Here is a 21,864-nt window from a genome sequence, read left to right as displayed (position 1 = left end):
TCTACCACAAGAGGAAAAGTAAGGGTTAAAACGATGAAACTGAAGGTAAGAAGAAAAGAATTGCTTTTCAGTGAGTTTTCTAAATAACATACATCTAAAAGAAAAGTAGATTGTTCATTTGGTATAACCAAAATCTGTTTTCTTTCTGAGGGGGGAAGATTCTAAACCACAGTCTTGGGGAAACTGGGTAGAACCATATGGCAGACACCAGAGAGTCATCAGAATGTTGGAGTGTTGTCACAGTGGAAACTTGAGTTCAAAACCTTCCAGGGGAACATCTATAAGGGTTTTATGTTTTTTTCCTCTATATTTTCATAGGATCCTGTGAGTCCTTTGTATTTTCTTCATTTTCTGTAAGGTGAAATAAAGATTTTTGCCTGTTGTTCAGTCACTTTTCAGTCATGTCCAAATATCTCCATGACCCCATTTGAGGTTTTTTTGGCAAAGATACTGGAGTGGTTTGCCATTTCCTTCTCCAGTTCATTTTATAGATGAGGAAACTAAGGAAAATGGGGTTTAATGACTTGCCTAGCTAGTATCTCAGGACAGAGTTGAACTCACAAACACAACTCTTCCTGACACTAGACGTGACCCTTTATCTACTGCACCATCCATCTGCACCATCTACTCATATGTAATTGCTTCCTTATATAAATAAAGGCTGAATCATCTACTTATATGTAGTTGTTTCCTTGAATGCTTAGATAGTAACTAGAAACCTTGTTGCCCATATTTGTGGTAAATAGACATGAGTTAATCATTAGCTATAAGTGCAACTTTGGGAAGGCACATTGAGTGAAAAGAAAAATAAACCTTTTAGGTCAGCTCCCAAGATCAGATTCAGTTCATGTGAACCCAAAGTCTTGGGGGTGGAAGGAAGACAGGAGAAGGGCATGTGCTATTGACAATATAGGCAAATAAAAAATATTGTATGAAATTAATACAAAATATTTTCAAGAGAAAGGACTTCTGGGAAGTAGAAGGTATGAATTCTAGACCTAGCGTTGTAAAAAATTGGAAAATATTTACATAGGAATTTGCAAACCTCAAAGTGCTATATTAATGCTGATGTTATTATCTGTATCACCTGTAACCTAAGAAAGTTGTTGTAGTTGTCATCACAAAGGTCCCATCTCAAACAAATGAGTCTTTATAACTTCATAAAATGTGTCAAAGTAAGTATAAATTATTTTCCCAACTTCTGTGATAATGATTACTGTAAAAATAGTTTGTCTTTTTAAGAACAATATTAAATTAAATTTAATAATTAATAGAAACCCCTAGAAATAACCTTAGATCCTGTAACTTCATTTATTAAAAAAATGAGGCAGGGCATAGAAGAAACAAACAAAATGCCCACCCTTGGACCAATATGTGATGACTGGGTATTCCCCTCTTGGCACAGATCATAACCCATTCATATCTTCTTATAAATAATGGATTACAGATTTAGAGACAGAAGAGACATTAAAGATAGCACACTCTAAGCTCCTTCCTTTTACAGATGAACAAACGGACACCCAGAGAATGAAAATGATTTGCCCATGATTTCACAGGGGCAGATTGAGGACTTTGACTCTAGATCCAGTGATCTTTCCATTGAATCACAGTGCCATGCTAGAGGAAGCAGTGGATTATAAACATTAGAGGATCTACTCAATACAATAGAGATCTTCCCATCATTCTGGGTCTTTTAATTCTCCCAGTTTTACCAGTGTATCACTACATTGTCTGGCAGGGATACATCATATCATTGGATGGCTATCTCTCCTCTTTCTCCAGTCTCATATGTTCTTGATTATGTCTTTTATGCCACTCCTTTTGTACAAGTCATCATTATTAAAATGATACAGCCTCCCTACACTCATCATCTGTTTTGTTATTGCCCTTTAGGTAGGCTGCCATTTTGATTTTTCTTAGACTGTGGTCTTCAATGATTTATAGCCCTACAACATCACTGAATAAAAAAAATATTAGTCCCCATGTGAGAATGACAACCTCAGGTTTAAGGTATTCACTGGGTCCACACTAAAAATCTAACTCTAGCTCATGAGCTGCAAATCAATGGGACAATCTTGAAATGGTAGGTAGCTGAAGTAGTCATTGGAAAGCAAAGACATTTACTGAAATAACATAGTATGAAGCTCAGTTCTATTAGGTCACTCAGTTAATCAGTAGCAGAGCCAGGATGTGAATTCAAGTTCTAAGATTCCATTATACCAATCAGGTGGGACTTCTCTAACATTAAACTGATGTTAAAAGTCACAGCAGGTAGCCTACTTGCTGTGATTTCATTCACTCATTGTGCTAACGTTTTACACAGGCCATTCTAAGCATTATGGGCAGGTCACAGTTAAAGTGATGTTAAGACTTAGAAAAATAAAACCATGTTTCAACCAAGATTGACAAGTATTAAAAGGGCATGTACCAACTACTTTTTTAATTTGCCATGAGTAAATTGAAAAGTAAAATTGAATTGCTACTACTTTTTATTAACATTTTCAGGTTTCTATTGCAGAAACTATTTCTGGAGAGAGAGCAGGTAACAGATTTTTAAATATCTTTCCAGTATTAGCTAATTTAGGCTTCTTAGAAAACCTTCAAATGGACCAATGGCAAGGAATGAATTTTACAGGAGTCATTTTCAGTATCCCAGAATGGAAAGTGTCCAGACTGCCTTCATTATGAAAAGTTGCATAGTGGCACATTTCTTGAAGGGGCAATCAACAGCCAAAACATACTTTTGGAATGCTATTAAGATTGGCATTATGGAGAATGATATTAAGACTTTTACACCAGGAAACAGAGTCGTTTGTGTTTTATAAGATACTACATCTTGAATTTCTTAGAGAGCAAATGAGACTGAGAAAGCAACTAGAGCTATAGTAGAAAGAAGAGAAAGTGAAATCTCCAAAACACTTTTGGCTAGAAAGAGGATAACAACACTGACCTCACAGTACTGCTGTGAGGACCAAATAAAATAATCGGCTTATAAACACTTGAATATTGTGTAAAGGACTGGCATTACTCTGAAGAGAACATGCTCTGTAGATGACTAGCAAATGACACACACTTTCCAAATCTCAGTCTCAAACCTGGGAGTATTTGGTAACATATAATACATTTATTCAAAGTTGAGGGATGGCAATCTGTAACATCACACATACACTCATTTCGTTCTGGGAAGGACCTTAGAAGGCATCTATTCCAAAATCCTTAGTTTATATTTGAGGAAATTGAGACCCAGAGAGGTTAAATGACTTGCTCAAAGTCAACCAAGTAGTAATTGGCAGAGCCCAAACTCAAATTGAGATCCAGCAGACTTTCCATGGTCATACTCAACAGAACTTTTTTGTCTCACTGTGAGAATACAATTGATGCCTCCCTTCCATACAAATGGACTTTTTATAATCACAGAATTTTAGAGCTGGGATTTCCTAATTCTATACAGAAAGGAACTGAAACAGAGAGGGATAAATTGACTTGTTCAAGGTCACATGGGAAGTATAGCAGTATTGTGTCTCCTAAATCCCAAATATAGTCCCTTTAAATTTTTCCAATCCCTTTAACCATTTGTAGAGGTAAGGCAATTAAACAGTCAAGAAATTAGACACTGAATATATTAATGTATATATATTTCACTTACCATCAAATTTATGGTAGGAAGGCAACAATGAAGCTTTTTTTTAAATGGTTTGACCTAAATCTACACTTAAGCTTGAAAAATAAAATTTTCTTTGGAGCTAAAATTATCCACATTTTATCCAATCTGGATTTTCTTTTAAAAGTTTTTTTTTTCTAATTCTTCTCTTCAATAAGGATGTTATTAAAAATTATCTTAAAATCCCATTGTTCAAAAATATAATGCTTCAAATCAAATATACACCTCAGGTAAGTTTAAAAAAATAGCTTGGCCTTATTGATTTTCTTAATGAATTCTCACTATCAGAAATGGCCACATTTGATTAAATTTGTTTTTGGCATTGTAATTGATATGTATAATTTTTCTTTCTCTTTGAATGAGATCTGAAAAATATACAATAATAAAGGAGATTTAAAAAGAAATTCCTGCCTTCATCTTGACTAAGAAAATATCTTCCAACCTTTCTTTTTAAAGAATATTCCCATGGCATTAATTTTGCCTTTTTGAGTCAATTAAAACCATTATTTGTATAAATGACCTGCTTTGTTCTTTTCAGAGAACGTGAGAAAGCAAAAAAAGAAGAAAAAAAAAAGAAAAGGTGCAAGGTTTTCTAATCCTCACTGTAGATTGCTGAGTGTGTGTGTGTGTGTGTGTGTGTGTGATGCAATCATAGTGATTGCTCTTAAAACAGGTGAACCTACAGGCAAGACAGTATTTCTTCCAATGTTTCTTCTGGATTCTCTCCACCATTAGCCACCAGATCTGGACAGTTTTGGTGATTAACAATTCAAATTTACACCTCAAAGCAATATCCCCTTTGCTTTGCACTCTATGGAAAGAGTGTTAAACTTGAAATCAGAATGACCCAGTTTTAAATCCTTCCTAAAACACTTCCTAGCTAAGTGAACTCAACACCAACCATTTAACGTCATGTATTAGTTTCCTCATCTGTAAATTAAGGATAATAATACCTCTAGTACCTATACCACACAGATTTGTGGTGAGAATAAAAAGAGAAAATTAAGTAAAGCATGTGACAAACCTCAAAGCCCTATGTAATTATTAGCTGCACTCAGGAATTATGATTCTGGCAGCTTAGGTAACTCCCATTGTAGAAACTCCCTTTCACCAAGATAAGGCTGAAGACTTAATGGATAGGTCCTAGGGAAGTTGTCTGAGGTGCACAGAAATTAAATTACTAGCCCAGGGCCACAAAGCTAGTCAGTGTCAGAGGCAGACGTTGAAGGAAGGTCATCTTGAATTCAGCATTGTATTGATTGGGTCATGTTGCCTTTTTTTAAAAAAATTAATGACAGTGATAATGGTAAGCCTTCCACTAGGCAATTTTTAAATAGCAAAACTATTCTTCCTATTCCTAGGTAAGATATTTCAAAGAAATACACGTTTTTGACACTACATTTCAAAGATGATTCAAGTAGCTATTCGGTGATATTTTTCTTCAAACATATTTTTCCATATTCTCAAATAAAATATAAAATGATATGATAAATATAATATAAATAATAGAATAGAATAACCATGAAAGGGAAATAGCCACTGTTGATCATTCAAAACCACAACCTACTTCTGTTTGCTACGTAAGTCAAACTTTGAGGCTAGTGAAAGTTCTCTAGATCAAATACTTGGAGAAGGCAATGAGCATAAGATTTTATACCAAAAAAAAAAAATGAGTCTAAAAGTAATTCATGTTGTAGAGCAGAAGGAACAGCTGAACTTAAGAGTCAACATATTTAGACTGAAATCCCAGCTGTGCCATTTAGTAGCTATGTGACCATGGGCAAATTTCTTAACCTCTCTGGTAATCATTTTATGTATTTATAAAATAGGGATAATACTTGCCTTCTGTACCTAGGGTTGCTGTGGGGATCCAACGAGATAATACACCTAAGGAACTTTGCAAACCATCATGTGTTAAACCAATATAGCTACTATTGTTATTTGAGAAGCAACATGACGTAGTGAATAGAGGGCCAGCCTTGGAGTTACATCTATCCAGGCTCAAGATCTGCCTCTTACACATACTTTATCACGGACAAATCCCTTAATCTCAAGCCAACACTGTAAGATGATAAGTAACAGAAAAATCGTCAATCTGCATCAATGGAGGGAATTGACGCATTGGGAAGTCCATGTACGAAAGAAGTCAGAAGTCCAAACCCCTCCCCCAAGCAAAAACAAACAAAAACATTATTCTTGATAAAGGAATTCCTTGAGAATTTGATTCTCAGAACCAATAGAAGAGGAAAATAAGAAAGAATAACTAAAAGAATCAAACTCTTTTGGAGGTCCCCGACTCTTTTCAGGTCAAGGTTCCATGCTGGACATGTCTCAACTTCTGCAGCCCTCTTTCTGCTACTCTCTTCATTAATTTTCCAATGGGAAAATCTACCTTTATTTTCAACTACTGACCTAATTCAAGCTGGTTAGGGGAATCTATACTAAGAGATATCTTCCAAAGGCATTTGATCTGTTTTAAAAAAAAAATAAACTTCTTATTGGTCATTTCAGTACAAACCAAGAAAACTACCCAGAAAACACTTAGTCAAAGAAAACACTCAGTTTTGATTGATAAACACAGTACACATACCTGCTTACAACCTTGATTCAACACATTAAATTTTGATGGCAAGCTCTTAAAAATAAATCAAAGATAATAATCTAATAAATTCTCTTATATAGCAATAATATTAAATATATGCATGTATATATACATATATGTATATATGTATATGCATATGCGTATGTATATGTATATGGCTTAGAAAAGCAATATGATGTAGTAGCTATAAGGCTGCCATTAAAGACCTGAGTTTAAGACCTGCCTCTTGACACATATTTATTTTGTGACTCTGGACACTTAAACTCTCAGTATTCCAGGCAACTATTAGTTAGAAGTAACTAATTAGTTGCCCATCTACCCTGGTAGAAGGATAGCACTATAAGATTTACAAAATCCCTGTGTGATTAAGTGATTTACAAATCATTTTATACACAATGTGTCATTTAATCCTCAAACAATGCTTTGAAGAAGTTCTATAGGCATCATTATCATCATTTTACAGATGGGGAAACTGAGGGTCAAGGTTTTCATTACATTAATCTATTCTGGTTCTACTTTATCTAATCTAAGAGAGAGTTAAAAGGAGTTTTGCAATGGGGCAGGCCTCTCTTGACTTTTCAGAGTAAGTATGTACATACTTTTTATAGAATACATGCTCAATCTTTGTTGAGTAAATGTAACATTTATTTGCATCTCTACCAAAAAGCCACTCCTCAGTCTTCTTGCTGGACCATTATCCATATAATATCCCCTAACTGTGAGTATTCCCCAAGATTCTATCCTAAGTCCTCTTCTCTCCTCCCTCTTTACTCTTTCTTAGTAATCTCAACAGTTCCCAAGAGTTTAACGATCATTAATGTGAAAATGACTCAGGGTCACTCCCCTAAGCTTCAGTCCTGACACCCTAATGGACATTTCAAACTAGGTATTCTAAAGGCATCTCAAATTGAACCACTCTAAAACTAAACACATTATAATTTTCTAAAACATTCACTTCTTCCAAACATCACTGTTTTTGTCAAGGGCTCCATCACCTTCTCAGTATCCAAGGTTTAAAACTCTAGAATTAACCTGGACTCCTCACTCTCTCTCACCATATATATTTCATTGCCAAACCTTGCCTTTTAATCAACAGCATCTAGTGCATCCAATCCTTTCTCACTAATCACTCAACTAGCACCCTAGTCCAGATCCTCATCACCTCTCACCCAGATTATTGCTACAAGCCTCTGAATTGGTTTACTTGTTTACCTTCACTTTATTCCATCCTCCACAATGCTGCCAAAGTGATTTACCTTAAAGCCTGATCGGACACCCCTCCTCAATAAACTCCTTTGTTTTCTATTGTCTCTAGGGTGAAATATAAATCCCTCTGTTTAATTATGAAAACCCAAAACAACGTGGATCCAATCTATCTTTCTAGTCTCACTGAACATTACTCCCTTTCCCGAATTCTGCCATCTAGCCAAACTGGCCTTATCTCTGTAAATCAGAATGAACACTCCTCTCCTATCTCTGTGTCTGTGCACTGTTAGCTGGCCCCCTATGCCTGGAAAGTACTCCTTTTACCTCAATGAGGCCTTCTTTCCCTTTATGAACATTTTCTACACAAAATCTTCCCACATTCCCCCAGCTACTAATACCCTCCCTCCCAAAGTACCTTGAATCTAACTAAAATTTATAAATGTGTATTTCCCAGTGGAAAAATTCCCTCCATTCTTGCAAATTAGTAAGGTGAAACTTTGAAGTTAAGTGATTTGCCTCAGGCCACCTACTTAGTATTCTTCAGAAGAAGGACTTGAATTTAGCTCTTCTTGATTCCAAGGTCCACCCTCTATCTCCCTACCTGATGCTGCCTCTCATGTACACTCAACACATTTATTGATTTAAAAAATCTTTCTTTAAGGAGATTTTTCATCGTTCCCTCTAATTTAGTGGACAAACATGCTTTCCTTCCTTTCTCTCAACTTTCAAAACTTGTTGTCTTCCCCTTATTTTCCTGATACTTGGCCCCACATTCCTAGCACCTAAATTGTTATCCATAGTCAAACCTAGAGAAACAGTTCACGCACAAACCCACAGAGGAAGGATATCTTTACCTGATTTGTTACACACCCATATAATTATCTCTGATGAGATATGGCTCCGATTTCCTACTGCAATGGTTAATGGGATCTGCCATAGGTAACTGCAAAATAAAGGATACATGTTAAGAACACAACAGCAACGACAATATACATTTTCTGAGGGCCTGTTTCATATAGAATTTGTGTTAAAAACAGAAGATACAAAAGGAATTCATGCATGTTACAAGAACTAAGTCCAGCAGATCAAAAGACTATTTCTGGAAGACTAATACGTCTCTGCTGGAGGCCTCAATGTGGTATGTTTCTGGGGTCTCAAAGGTAAGTTATGCCAGTACATCACAGGTGATTAGCCAGGTTCTATTGAGTTGAAAAAGTCTTAAGTAAAGGCCCAGGGATGGATTGTATACGTTGCTAAATTTACAAAGGTCAGGGATTTATTTTTATTTTGTGTTCTTTGGGTTCCATTTCTTTGTGTTAACAGCAACTTCAGAAATGCTCATTCTAAGCCAGGCCTTCGCGTGAGAGATAGTGTGGTACAATGGAATGGCTGTTCAATTTAGAAGTGAGAGATGCATAGGCTCAATCCTTAACCTACCACTTGTAAATATCAAGTCACTTAACTTATTTGGACCTCAGTTTTCTCCTCTGTAAAATAGGTACCTTCCTCAGAGGATTATAGTAAAGCTCACAGGTATTAGAAGGTTCTTTGCAACTCTGAAAGCCTACATCAGTCGAGAATATACTGAAAATTGCCTAGTAACCAGTTCTCTGAATATATATATGTGATACTCATAAGTATTCTTCATAACTTTCTGAAGTTTAGACAATCAACCAAACAAGAAATCAAGCCCTGCTTTGCATCATTTGCTGATTTCCAAGGTATATTGAAAATGCAACAACTAATGTCCCAACCCATTACTTCATGGATATAGAAGGCCCACAAATGTTATACATCACACATTTCAGATTTTTTTTTCTATGTATTGATTAGCTGTGTTGATTTTTCCTCCCTAGAAATACTATTTATCATATGGGATAGCTCTCTAGGGGGGATATCCCTCTAGAAGGGACACTGGGAATAACTATGATGATGTAAAAAAACAAGATACCAATAAAAATTTCCTTCTTTTCAAAAAAAATTAACTGATTCCTATGAGCCGGTATGAGCTAGCTATAGCATATGGCCAACATTAGAGTCAGTCATTATTACAATCTGAATTGATGGGGACCAGAGCTACAATGATGAAACTATAGAACCTTGAGATAGGCAATAAAACATGATAGCAGCATGCTGATTTTAAAACCAAGGTTGATTTTTAAGAAGTCAAAAAACAGAACAAAACAACGAAGGCATCTGCCTTGTGAATGATGGATTTACATTTTACAACAGCACAAATGAGCTCACTTCAGTTCCATGAGCTTGATCAACACCACATATCACTCAATCCCATTCAAATATTGGAATACACCAGAAACAGAAATGAGTTCCTCATCCAGATTGCTGTTTAGAATTCATTTATTGTCTCTCAGTATCAAGAGATTAATTAACACTGATTCTATAAAGTTTCAATATTCCTTATTAATTCTTGCTCGTAACAATTCAGCAAGAAGGGTATTATCTCTATTTTGCAGATGAATAGTGGCACAGAAGTTAAAGTCGCTTACATAATGTTACTTAATAAAGATGAACATAAAATCTTAAGGGTCATATTCCCCACCTTCTGGATCAAAAATCCATTTGCCACATTTTGTCCTTTGTCTCAAGGCATAGTCACATCACCTTTGTGGGAAACTATAGCAACTTAATGAAATGCATTGGCAGTCTTGATAACGATGCATGTTGGTTTATAACATATATTAACTATGACCATTTTCATCACACATTTGCTTGCTTCTTCATTAGACCATTAATCTTCCATTTTGAAATATCTTAGCACCATTAGGCCAATTTCTGGTTGTGTTTAAGGGAAAAAAATTGATTTCAGAAATAAAGAGAGAATCACACTGTATTTTTAATAATAGGAAAAACCCTTAGAAAATTAAGTGGTGTAAAAAAGCCTAGAGTGAATAGGTCAAATCTTTTTATGATGAATATGCGTAAGGCACAATGAAAATTTTGTTCTGTTTGTTTTGCTTTTAAAAGAGGTTTTCTAGGCCCCCAATAAAGGGTCATTTTTGTTTGTTTGTTTTTTAGGTGAGGCAATCGGGGTTAAGTGACTTGCCCAGGGTCACACACCTAGTAAGTGTTATGTGTCCGAGGCCGGATTTGAACTCAGGTCCTTCCGACTCCAAGGCCGGTGCTCTATCCACTGTGCCACCTAGCTGCCCCAAAAGGGTAATTTTTAAAAGCCATATATAATACAATGTTATCTTAACACAATGAAAAAAAATCAGAGCAATTTAGAGCAATTTTTCAGAGGTATAGCCCAGGAGCAGGGCTGGAAAACCTGTGGCCTGGAGACGTGTGCCCCGTTAGGTGTGGCCCTTTGACTGAATCTGAACTAGGGCAATAGGATTTGACCCATGTTGCTATTCAGTATTCCATCCCCCTAAACAAATGAAAAAAAAATGGATTTCTATAATGTTAAAAGCTCAAACAAAAAATTGTAGCAAGATCTCCACCCTTACTTTCACTGCAGGAAGCCAAAATGGAAAGTTTTAAAGTCAGGATTCTAAAAGAATATCCTTTATTAGCAAAAGTTGCCTGGGGCAGCAAGGTGGCCCAGTAGATAGAGCACTGGGCCTGGAGTCAGGAAGACTCATCTTTCTGAGTTCAACTCTGACCTCAGACGCTGACCCTGGGTGAGTCATTTAACCCTGTTTGTCTCAGTTTCTCACCTGTAAAATAAGCTAGAGAAGGAAATGACAAACCACCCCAGTATTTTTGCCAAGAAAACCCTGAACGGGATCACGAAGAGTCAGACATGACTGAAAATGACTGAACAATGCCAACTGCCTACTATGTACAGGACATTGGACAAAAATTAAAGAAGTGTTAAGAATTAAACAGGGTTATGCTTAATGCTGCACGTTATGATGCAACGATGACATCTACTGATCCTAAAACTATAACAGGCAAGAGTCATGTTTCTTTTTTTTTAGTGTGTTTCCCTAAGCACCTTAGATAGTAGAGGTACCCCTGGGGACCCAGTAAGTATCAGGGACTAATTGTAAGCAAAGCAAGAGAAAGGATACTTCATAAGCGTTACTTTTAAGACTTGTTTGACCTTTGCCCTTTTCTAAAAACAATACTTTCTCCAAAATATGTTTATGCAAATTGTTTCATAATTAAATAACTGGTTAATTGAACAATTGACTCAGATTCACAAGAGAATTTCCAAACCAACAACTCTCAGCAGGACTACAGGCTAAGGTAAAATGATGGTAAACCTGTAGTCAAAGTTAATTTTTTTTTTCAGGGGGAAGAAAGGGAAAGGGAACTCCTGATGTGGAAACTTGCTCTTTAATGTAAATAAGTTAATGGCATATAACTTATATTCACAGAGCATTATCTGGGGGCATTCAGAGGCTAAATGACCACAAAACAGGATGAAAATGGAGGGTATAAAAATCAGGGGTAGAATATGAAGTCAATTCTTCTTGGCTTCAAGACTACGCCATGTCGTGTCCAAGGCAGGCATCTTGGGGGCTACGATAAGAACTTAAATTTAGGATCCAGTCCAATTTTGGTCAGTGAGATCACAGCTAAAGATACATTTCTGTACTCACTATCTACCTCACTAACTCCAAGTTTCTCCCAAACTCTACAGGAAATTGTTAGTATAAGGAAGTAGTGGAAAGATAAATGGGAGTCTATGCAAAATTGCAACACAAAGAAAAAAAAAACACAGTTGCTTTTGAAGGGCCATGCAAATGCCTCTTAGGCTTATGGACCTAGAAGGGACCTAACAGAGATCCTCTAGCTTAACCTATTCATTCTGCAGAGAAGGAAACTGAATTTCATTGAAGGAAGTAACTGGTAAGGCCACATGGGTAGTAAATGATGGGGCCAGTATGCCGGGTACGAGTCTTCAGGTGCTGAATGCTGGTTGCTCCCACCATACTCCAAAAGGCTTTTATTTCATTGCAATTACCATTCACATAATAAGGCCGTTAAGAAAATACCATTGAGTCTTTTCATTTTGTGTCCACATAAGCTGTTATTCCAGTAAATAACTAAATTAAACAGATTATAATCAAAATTAGCAGGTTCCTCTCTTCTAGGTTACAACAACACTGCCTAAACCACAGAGGGAAAACGAGATTTTTAACCATACCTGTGTGTTGTTTACAGCAACTACCTTATAATTTAAGGACGCTTTCTAAACAGGAGACATTGCATCAAGTAGCTGTTCAGATGCAAATCAGTTAATTATACAGTATTTGGATTATATAAATTCAGGGACTGTAACTGTTTTAAAGTACACATTTTATATTATATGATTTCTAACATTAACACTGTGTGGGTCCCATGGGCACACATAGACCATTGCATGCTTTCCTCAAGGACAGATTTCAAGACTGTAAGCTAGCAAGCATATTCAGATTCTGTATGTTCTTGAAGGGCTGAATGTTTGAGGGACATAAAATTGTGTTTTTCCAAATTTTTCATGCAACAATTATTTGTAGTTTACATAAAATCTATTTTAAAAATCAATGACTACATGGCAATTACATCCTTTGTTATCACAGCTTAAAAGGCCGGAAGACCCTAAAGACAGCTGAGTGAAGATGCCTGGGTAATATGCAGTGAAAGTCAGCCTAAGACAACACCAGATTATGTTGAAAATGGATTATATTTTTGCATCTTCAATCCTGCATGAATATTAGTGGCTCCATTTTATGTGTTAAATAAAGAAATTCAATATACCCAAAGATTTGTTTTTAATTTACTATACTACCCGGGAAAATCACTAGATGATTGTATTCATGCATGTGTTAGACTTTGATTTAGATAACAGATCAATACATGTGCCATTGAAGATTTTTAAACAAAGCACACTCTGACAACAGTCTGAAATTTCTTGAAAGTAAGCACAAATCCCTAAAAAAAAGTGAGGTAGATTTGAATGAAACCTCATGAAAGACTTTGTGAAAATAGCCTAGAAATTTCAGCAGTCTATGACTGATACTATAGTCTTTGGACAGAAAGAAAATCCAAGCGACATGATCAGTAGAATTCTTAGACTATAGGACTCAAAGAATTCCTTCCAATAATCTTACAGCTACATGACTTAACAGCTTGCTATTTGTATCACTACCTTCATTTGTATCACTACCTTCATGGCCCCATCATTTACTACCCATGTGGCCTTACCAGTTACTTCCTTCAATGAAATTCAGTTTCCTTCTCTGCAGAATGAATAGGTTAAGCTAGAGGATCTCTGTTAGGTCCCTTCTAGGTCCATAAGCCTAAGAGGCATTTGCATGGCCCTTCAAAAGCAACTGTGTTTTTTTTTTCTTTGTGTTGCAATTTTGCATAGACTCCCATTTATCTTTCCACTACTTCCTTATACTAACAAATTTCCTGTAGAGTTTGGGAGAAACTTGGAGTTAGTGAGGTAGATAGTGAGTACAGAAATGTATCTTTAGCTGTGATCTTACTGACCAAAATGAAGCCTAAAACAATAAACTCAACATCCCAAATGTTTGGTTCACATGCCTCCATGCCATATTTAGTAATTGAACCATCCTTTCCAGACTTGTCTTAGCACAGGCCTAATCCCATGCTCAGGATGCACATCCTTCTCACTTCTCTCTCTAGGAATCCATTGTTTCCTGAACAGACCCAAACCAATTGCTACTGCCTTTGGTGAACCCTACCTGATCTTCCAGTCATTAATCATCAGGTTATCTTTAATTTCCTTTCCTTTTTACATAACATTTCTTCTCTGTTGAATGAGATTTCCCAGAGGTCAGGGACTATATTTTATTTTTGTCTTTGTGTGTTCAGCATGTAGGACATTGTCTTGGAAAATAAATGCTTATTGTATTGGAATGTCTCACACATAGAAGGACCATAGATTTAGAGTTGGAAGAGATATCAGAGGCCACCAAATCCAACTCTTTCATTTCACAGATGAGGAAACCAAGACTGAAAGACAGAAAGTAATTCATTGAATGTAACACAGCTAATCAATGTCCGCAGCAGGATTTGAGTGAGGGTTTTCCTGATTTTTAAGCCCAGAGCTCTATCTACTATAACATCTATCCACTGCCAATCATAAGTCATAAATGTTTGTTGAACTGAATTAAATAACTCCATCAATTTTTGTTTTTGCTTTGCAGAAGTAGGAGATTATGGGTATAGGACATTGCATAGAATGCTAGATATGGATGAGGACTGGTTTGTTTTGCTGGACTATTTACTTTCTTTTATTTTGTCACAAAAGATAAATAGAAAATTAAGGTGATAGAAAATATAACATTTAATAAAATGAAGAAAATGAAAAAACAAAATAATTAAATCTATCATAGAAAAAGTTAATACTGTGCACTATTTTTTTAATAAGACATACCTTGTTAATAAGCTTATCCCCATTAGTTGGGGAAATAAGAAGATAGAATGAATTATACTACTTGGTTCAAGATGCATACACAATTTGCAGTATTTCTGGAAGATAGGGGAAGTTAATTTTAGTGCAAAATCAATTCCTAACATTGTATATTAAAGATCCAGGAGATTATACAGAGAGGGAAAAAATTGATTCTGAGTCATAACTAATCATGTATATTGTTAGAATGTGAGCAGCCTGTTTTCTAAATATCCAGTGTGTCCATGAAGGGAACTATCTAATCTCATGCTAAATTCCTGACTACAAGATACAGGAATTAAAGCACTGGTGTTGGAGTCAAAAGGTCTGGTTCCAGCACTAGCTATTTGATTCTGGAACTCTTCTATCAGTTTATACATCTAAAGGTATTTATTTCATGTAAATGCGTTTATGTATCTGTATCTCCTCTTAGATCAGAACATAAGCTCCTTGACTACAGGAAGTTTCCTTTTTGTCTTTTTATTTCTAGTGCCTACCTAGCACAATGCTTGGCAAATAGTAAGGTCTTTAAAAATGCTTGTTGATTGGCTGTATATGCAAGCAACCTTCTATCGCATACCAGCTATTGCATGAAATCTAAGAGGAAATTCACCACCCACTGGAGAAGTCCATTCCATTTTCAGATAGCTCTAATTGTTAGGAAGTCACAGCCCCGCTTTGCCCCAGCTCGTCCACCACCCCTCCCCCCCCAGCATCCATTTCAAGCCTAAATCTGCATCCTTGAAGCTTTCACCCACTGTTCCTGGTTCTGCCTTTTAGGCACATCTTAGAGAGCAAACTAATCTATGTTCTCTAAGATAGCCCTTTTATTACTTGAACACAGCTATTATATCAGAGATGGTTTGAAAACTGTACCTATGTTCCAATGAAGGAGGGAATGTTATGGGGATAATTAACAATGGGGAGGAAGAGAGTTTTCCAAAGCTGTTATCTAAATGCCAAGTAGTTTAGTCCCACCTTACCAACACTGGTTACTAACCTAATCCAGACTCTGAATAGCAGGGACTTGACAAGACAATTTTTTTGTAAGTTCTTTCAAACTGTCCAAATATAAAGAGGTAATTGGTTTTTTTTATTATTTTTAATTTGTGGAATTAATTATTAATTTATGAAATAAAACAAGTATTTCTATAACATGGTATAATTTAATATTTTTTTTTTTGGTTAGGCAATTGGGGTTAAGAGACTTGCCCAGGGTCACACAGCTAGTAAGTGTCAAGTGTTTGGTCTGAGGCCAGATTTGAACTCGGGTCCTCCTGACTTCAGAGCCGGTGCTCTATCCATTGCACTACCTAGCTGCCCCCACCATGGTATAATTTTTTAAAAAAGATAATTGCATGTGAAACTGCAAGTCTATTATAAACTGTTATTCAGAAAATGTAAAAGTGCAAAATTTTCTTCTTAAGCCAATGACATCAGGAATTTCAAGTATGGTTCTTTCACCCTTCTAGTGAATGGTATCTATTCAACAAAGATGGAACACCATTTATGCACAGATTCAACACAGTACCTGCCTTCAAAGATCTCCTGAAGGAAAGGAAGATAATAAAGATGAATTCACAGAATAATGATACAAAAGACTGCAAGATAATTACAAAAGACAGATTGAAAATTTTCCATAGAGGTAACTTCCAGCTGGAGCAGTAGAACATGAAACATAAGCACGTGGGCATGCCGTCCTCCAATGCCATGGCTTTTCACTGGCTGTCCTCCTCTCTGCCTTGCAGCTTCCTTGGTTTCCTTAAATCCTCAGATCAAATCTATTTTCTGCAAGAAGCCTTTCTCTCTGCCCCCCTCCAATCTCCACCCTAATACTCCCACTGCAGTGCCTTCCCTTTGAGATTTGTATGTTTAGTTGTTTGCACATTGACTCCCTCATTGGAATGTAAGCTCTTTGAGGACAGATAAAGCATACCTACCTTTCTTTGCACCATGCTTAACACAGAACCTGGCACACAGGAAGGGCTTAATAAATGCTCATTGACTTAACAATTGAAAGACTTCTTGAAAGAGACATCATCTGAGTCAGGTCTTGAAGGACTTCAATGTCTGGAAAACGGTGAAAAGTCTATTCCAGAGATGGGGGAATGGGTAAGCAAGCACATGGAAACATTTTCTTCTACATGTAGTCCTTCCTGGTCCTTTCAAGTGCTAGTTTCCTCCCTCATAATTACCTTACATTTAAATACTTTGTATTTGTTTATATTTATTCTCTGTATGCTTATATATGTGGACATGTTGTCTCTTTCATTAGAAATAAGTTTCTTGAGAGTAAGGATTGTTTTATTCATTATATTTGGGTAAAGTTTGCCAGAACAAAAAATAATTACAATAGACAGTAACTGCAAGCTTTGTCTAATTTTATACCCTAAGAGCTTTTGCGTGATGTACAGGATAATATTGCTGACAATATTATCCAAGAGATCTCAAAACACTTGATCAAATGTGACCCAGAAGTTGCATTCCTACTCCTTAAGATGATTCTCACAAAGCAAATCTGGGCTGTGGAAATAGGCAAGTAGTCCAGAGAAGGGACATCCAGGAAAAGAAGGTCAAAAGGAAAGGACTGCATTTTTAAGCCTCAGTTCAGGCTACATAGTAATAACAATGATCAGGGTAAATAATAAGGAGTGCAGGCAGTCAGACAAGATTGAAGGATTAGGCAGGTATCAAAGATCAGAGCTGGCAACAGTTCAGGGAGAGAGAGGGACAATCAGGGTAATATTAGTCAGAAGGCAGGCAGAGATTCTGAATGACGTATCTCTACATAGAGGATTGCTGGCCAGAAATTCTTTGGTACTGAACTAAACTTTTGCCTCAGCAAGAGAACCGTTTTCCTTTAGTGTAGAGACTGATCTCCAAGAACCGTGGCCCTGAGAACTACAGATGAGAGTGGATAGAAGGATCTGCCTGGCAGACTCACAGTAAAAGCATTCAGAAAACCTTGTACAGAAGCATGTCTAATCTGTACACTTTGCTTCCTGTGAACAACTTGTTGAAGTCTGATCTATTTGGGCAATGATTTAAGACCTGTTTCTTTTCTAAGCCTTCTTCCAAATTCAGATGCAAAAAAAAACAACCATGAATCTCTTGATTGCTTGTCCTTATACAGCCAATCTTGGAGCTAGCTGACTGAGAATGATTTTCATTTTTTTTATAGAAAATAAATTACATTTAATGCGTACTCCAAGTCTCCAAGGTACTGATAACTCTTAATTTTCAAAGAAAAAGGGATGGATAATCTAATATAAGCACTTTATTTTATACCTAAATTTCAATCATTTTTCTTGTCAAACCTGTTTGCCAGGGCTATTTAGAAGTAGCAGAATTGAGTGATCTGGGCATTAACTTATCTTTCCTTTCAAATATTGACTTTTAAAATTGTCACTGGACAAAATGGCATAAGGGGTAAAGAGGAGAATTAAACAGCAGGACTACCTACAACCTAAATAATAAATCCTCAAATAATCCAGAGTTTCACATTTTAAAAGGAGGTAAGGGAAAGGAACAAGCATTTATTAAGAGTTTACTACATGTCAGACACTATGCTAAACACTTCACAGATATCTCATTTTATCCTCACAACAACCCAGGGAGGTAGTGCTATTATTATCCTTACTTTACAGCTGAGGAAACTGAGGTAGACAGATGTTAAGTGACTTGCCCAGATTCATAAAGGTAGTTAAGCATCTGGGGCTAGATCTGAACTCAGGTCTTCTTGACTCCAGGCCTAGTACTCTAAGCACTGTGCCACTTAGTTGACTTTCAAAGTAAAATCATTTAAGTGTATCACCAAATTATTGTAAATTCAATTTCCATTAAAAACAAAAGTAGAGAAAAATACCATCATTCAATATGAAGCACTTATATTACTGATGTCATTTTGAAAGTAGTTTGATATAATTAGAAAGGAAATCTTTTTTTGTTCAATGTGATTTGTTCGAGGTTCAATTCTAAAGGTCTTTTCCCCTTCACCTTTGTAATTTGTGGTATGATTTCTAAGTAGTTCAGCAAACTTATTTGCATCCAGGAAACACTAAATTTTGTGCTACTGTAAATAATAATAATAAGCATTTACATAGTACATTAAGGTTCATAAAGCACTTTACAAATGTTAATTTTATATTTGAAAAGTCACTTATATCCTGAATTGCTGGCTCTGGAATATGATGATGTGAGTCCACTATTCATTGGTCAGATGGCCAACTGAACTGAGAAACAAAGCTAAATGAAACTAAAAATGAAATCATTATATACATACGGAAATGAAACTATACAAAGTTGTAATTCCAGTGATAAGATCTTCTAAAAGAATCATCTTCAACAGTCATGTTAAAAGACAAGTAAAAAACAAAGCAAGACACAGATTCAACTTTTGCAATGTTCAATTCTTTCAAAAAGACTTAATACCTGTTGTTTCCAAACTCAGTGGTCTTGACTCTAGCCCTGCTGTCATAAATAAAATGTTGCTGGGTAATGGCTATCATATTGTGAATTGTTCCATTTCCCAAGATGGTGATGACAGGATAACCCATCTGGAGAGTCCATTGATCCATTACTTCTTGAATATTTACATATTTTCCATTCTTTCTTAAAGCCTATAAAAACCAACATTTAAAAAGCTAATTTATTAAAGCAATATTAACAATTAGCCATTGTCAAATGTTTACCTCTACAAAGTACATTTTAAATTCATAATCAGTGATGCCAACATGGACGAGTAAAATTAATTTCCTTTAACCTAAGGGAAGGCTTTCTGCCCATCTCAGGCATAAAATGACTTTGTGAACATTAATGTTTTAATGTAATGGAAGATAAAACAGAAATTTTATTGTTGGAGCAAGGAGGACCTAGAGTTTCACTGTTAAGTAACTTCAGTTTGTCTAATAGAGCATGAAACATTTGCTACTCACATATAGGACTGTGTCTGATTTTGAAACTTCCAACAGTTCTGCCTTTAATATGACAGGTACTTCTATACCAAAATCCCATTTCAATGGAAATATGGTCACCTTGATGGGAAAGGTAACTATATTACTGTGATATTTTGAGTACAGAGGGCATGGGTGGCATTAAGTGTCCTGGCCAAAGGTCATTTACATAGTAAATAAACAATAAAGTCAGCCTGAGGAAAAAGGAAGCAGAAATGGTAAAGGACACTAGCAGTCCAATTACAATTATATAGCAGAGTGTCTCCTTAACATCACACACACACACACACACACACACACACACACAAGAATACAAAGGGAAGGTTTGGTACCCCATAAGCAAAATATACTTTACCTCTGACAGTGTATTCCACAGATCATTTCTGGCTGCATTGCCATATTTATGAATGGTTAAATAATCCTAAAGGAATATAAATCAGTAATTACAATTCACAGTCCAAATAATTACTGACTCAAAAACTGAAACTCATAATTTGATTAACTATCACCATTTGTAGGAATTGCATTAATACAAAGAGGGAGACACTGAGATACTAATGATACTTTCTAAAGAGATTAAAATTACCAATTAAAATGTTACTGAGATTCACCTATACCATGGTTTAAATTAATTCATCAAATGATACTAATTGTTTAAAAAAATGTGGGCAAGGAAGACCATAATTCCTTCTAGACACATTAGCCTGCTTACTATTCTCCACATACCACATTTTATCTGTCATTTTTCTCCCTTTGTACAAGTTGTCCCCTGTTGCTGGTATGCATTCCTTCCTCACATCTAATTCACAGACTCCCTAGTTTCCTTCAAAGCCCAAACCAAGGGCCAGCTCCTACAGGAAACTTACCAAAACACATGGAATATGCACTTTATTACATTCCAGGCACTGTGCCCAGCTATCCTAAAACTCCAAGTTGCTAATACCTTTCTGTCAGAAATTAGCTTGTTGTATTTAATCATCTGTATACATGCAATCATCCCTCTACTTCCCCCAATAGAATGTAAACTACTTAAGGGCCAGGGATTTCTTAGATTTTGTTTTTCCTTTTGTTTTGTTTTTCTTCACATCCTTAACACCTAATAGAGTGCCTGGCACATGACAGGTACCTCATAAATGCTTCTGGAATTAAAGGGAATTTAATTTTAATTTACCAGAGTTTAGTGCAGTGCCTGGCACATAGTAGGCACCTAATAAATGTCTATTGACTAATTTCTAAAAGAAAAAATCCCTAGTGAAATCTCTTCCTTTATTGCAGTGGGTCAACCTATAGCTGATGTAAGGGACCTGTTGGCTCTGTAGAAAACTGCATCTGCTCTGAAATCCTTAAGGGAGAAATAAAGAGCCCATCTGCCTCTCATCTTGAAGCCTCAGAGAAAAGTATTTTCCTTAGTAGAAAGGAGAAGAGAGAACTCAATCAACTGCACTATGTTAAAACATTTTTCTTTATGAGACATTAACAGATATCTATATCCCCAGGAAATGGGGAAGCTAAGACGAAATAGCATGTCTTTCTCACTGTGTGTGTGTGTGTGTGTGTGTGTATGTTTGGTTTACTATTAGAATCCATGGGTCACAGGTTTTGTCCAGCTGTGACCTGGTTGGAAGTTTATTCAGCTCTAGATTTTATGACTGATTCTCCACTGCTCTGCTTTCAGCCACCAAAGAACTGGAGGGGGAACTGGAAGGGGGGGGGACTTTCCCAAAGGTGTGAGTACCATCTCTACATTGGCTTTGAAGTCTCCGAGCCTTTCTACAGAGAACAGGCTGCCTATTATAAAAATGATGTGTATTTCCTCCCAGAGCTCTGGCCTACAAACTAATATCCAATAAAGAAACTCAGTGCTGAGGTTGTTTTATATGCAGCCCCAGTTTAGGGCTGGGACCTCCCAGCCCTCATTTTTAACCATTAAGCCTACACTCTGCAATATCAGTACCATCTCTCACCACTCCCTTTCTGCAGAGCCACCATTTCTATCATTATGACTTTGGCGTTTAGTTATGGCTATTGGATACACAATTTTCTGACTTCAAAGGGAAGAAGGAAATTG

At 36.3% G+C, this 21,864-nt stretch overlaps 1 protein-coding gene across 1 annotated transcript in view; it reads right to left on the bottom strand.

The window, feature by feature from the left end:
* TRHDE (thyrotropin releasing hormone degrading enzyme) overlaps positions 1-21,864 on the bottom strand; it is a 463,679-nt gene that overhangs the window by 107,374 nt on the left and 334,441 nt on the right. Inside the window, exons 8-10 of the mRNA XM_027874288.1 lie at positions 20,152-20,217; positions 19,276-19,463; positions 8,324-8,412 (exon numbers count right to left, since the gene is read on the bottom strand). Coding sequence (XP_027730089.1) covers positions 8,324-8,412; positions 19,276-19,463; positions 20,152-20,217 — 343 coding nt within the window. The remainder of the gene's footprint in view (positions 1-8,323; positions 8,413-19,275; positions 19,464-20,151; positions 20,218-21,864) is intronic.

The sequence above is a fragment of the Vombatus ursinus genome, unplaced genomic scaffold (genome assembly GCF_900497805.2).
Source record: "Vombatus ursinus unplaced genomic scaffold, bare-nosed wombat genome assembly UNPS02003292.1, whole genome shotgun sequence".
NCBI classification, from domain to species: domain Eukaryota; kingdom Metazoa; phylum Chordata; class Mammalia; order Diprotodontia; family Vombatidae; genus Vombatus; species Vombatus ursinus.
The sequence above is the reverse complement of the archived record's forward strand: the minus strand, read 5'-3'. Positions and strand labels throughout refer to the sequence as shown.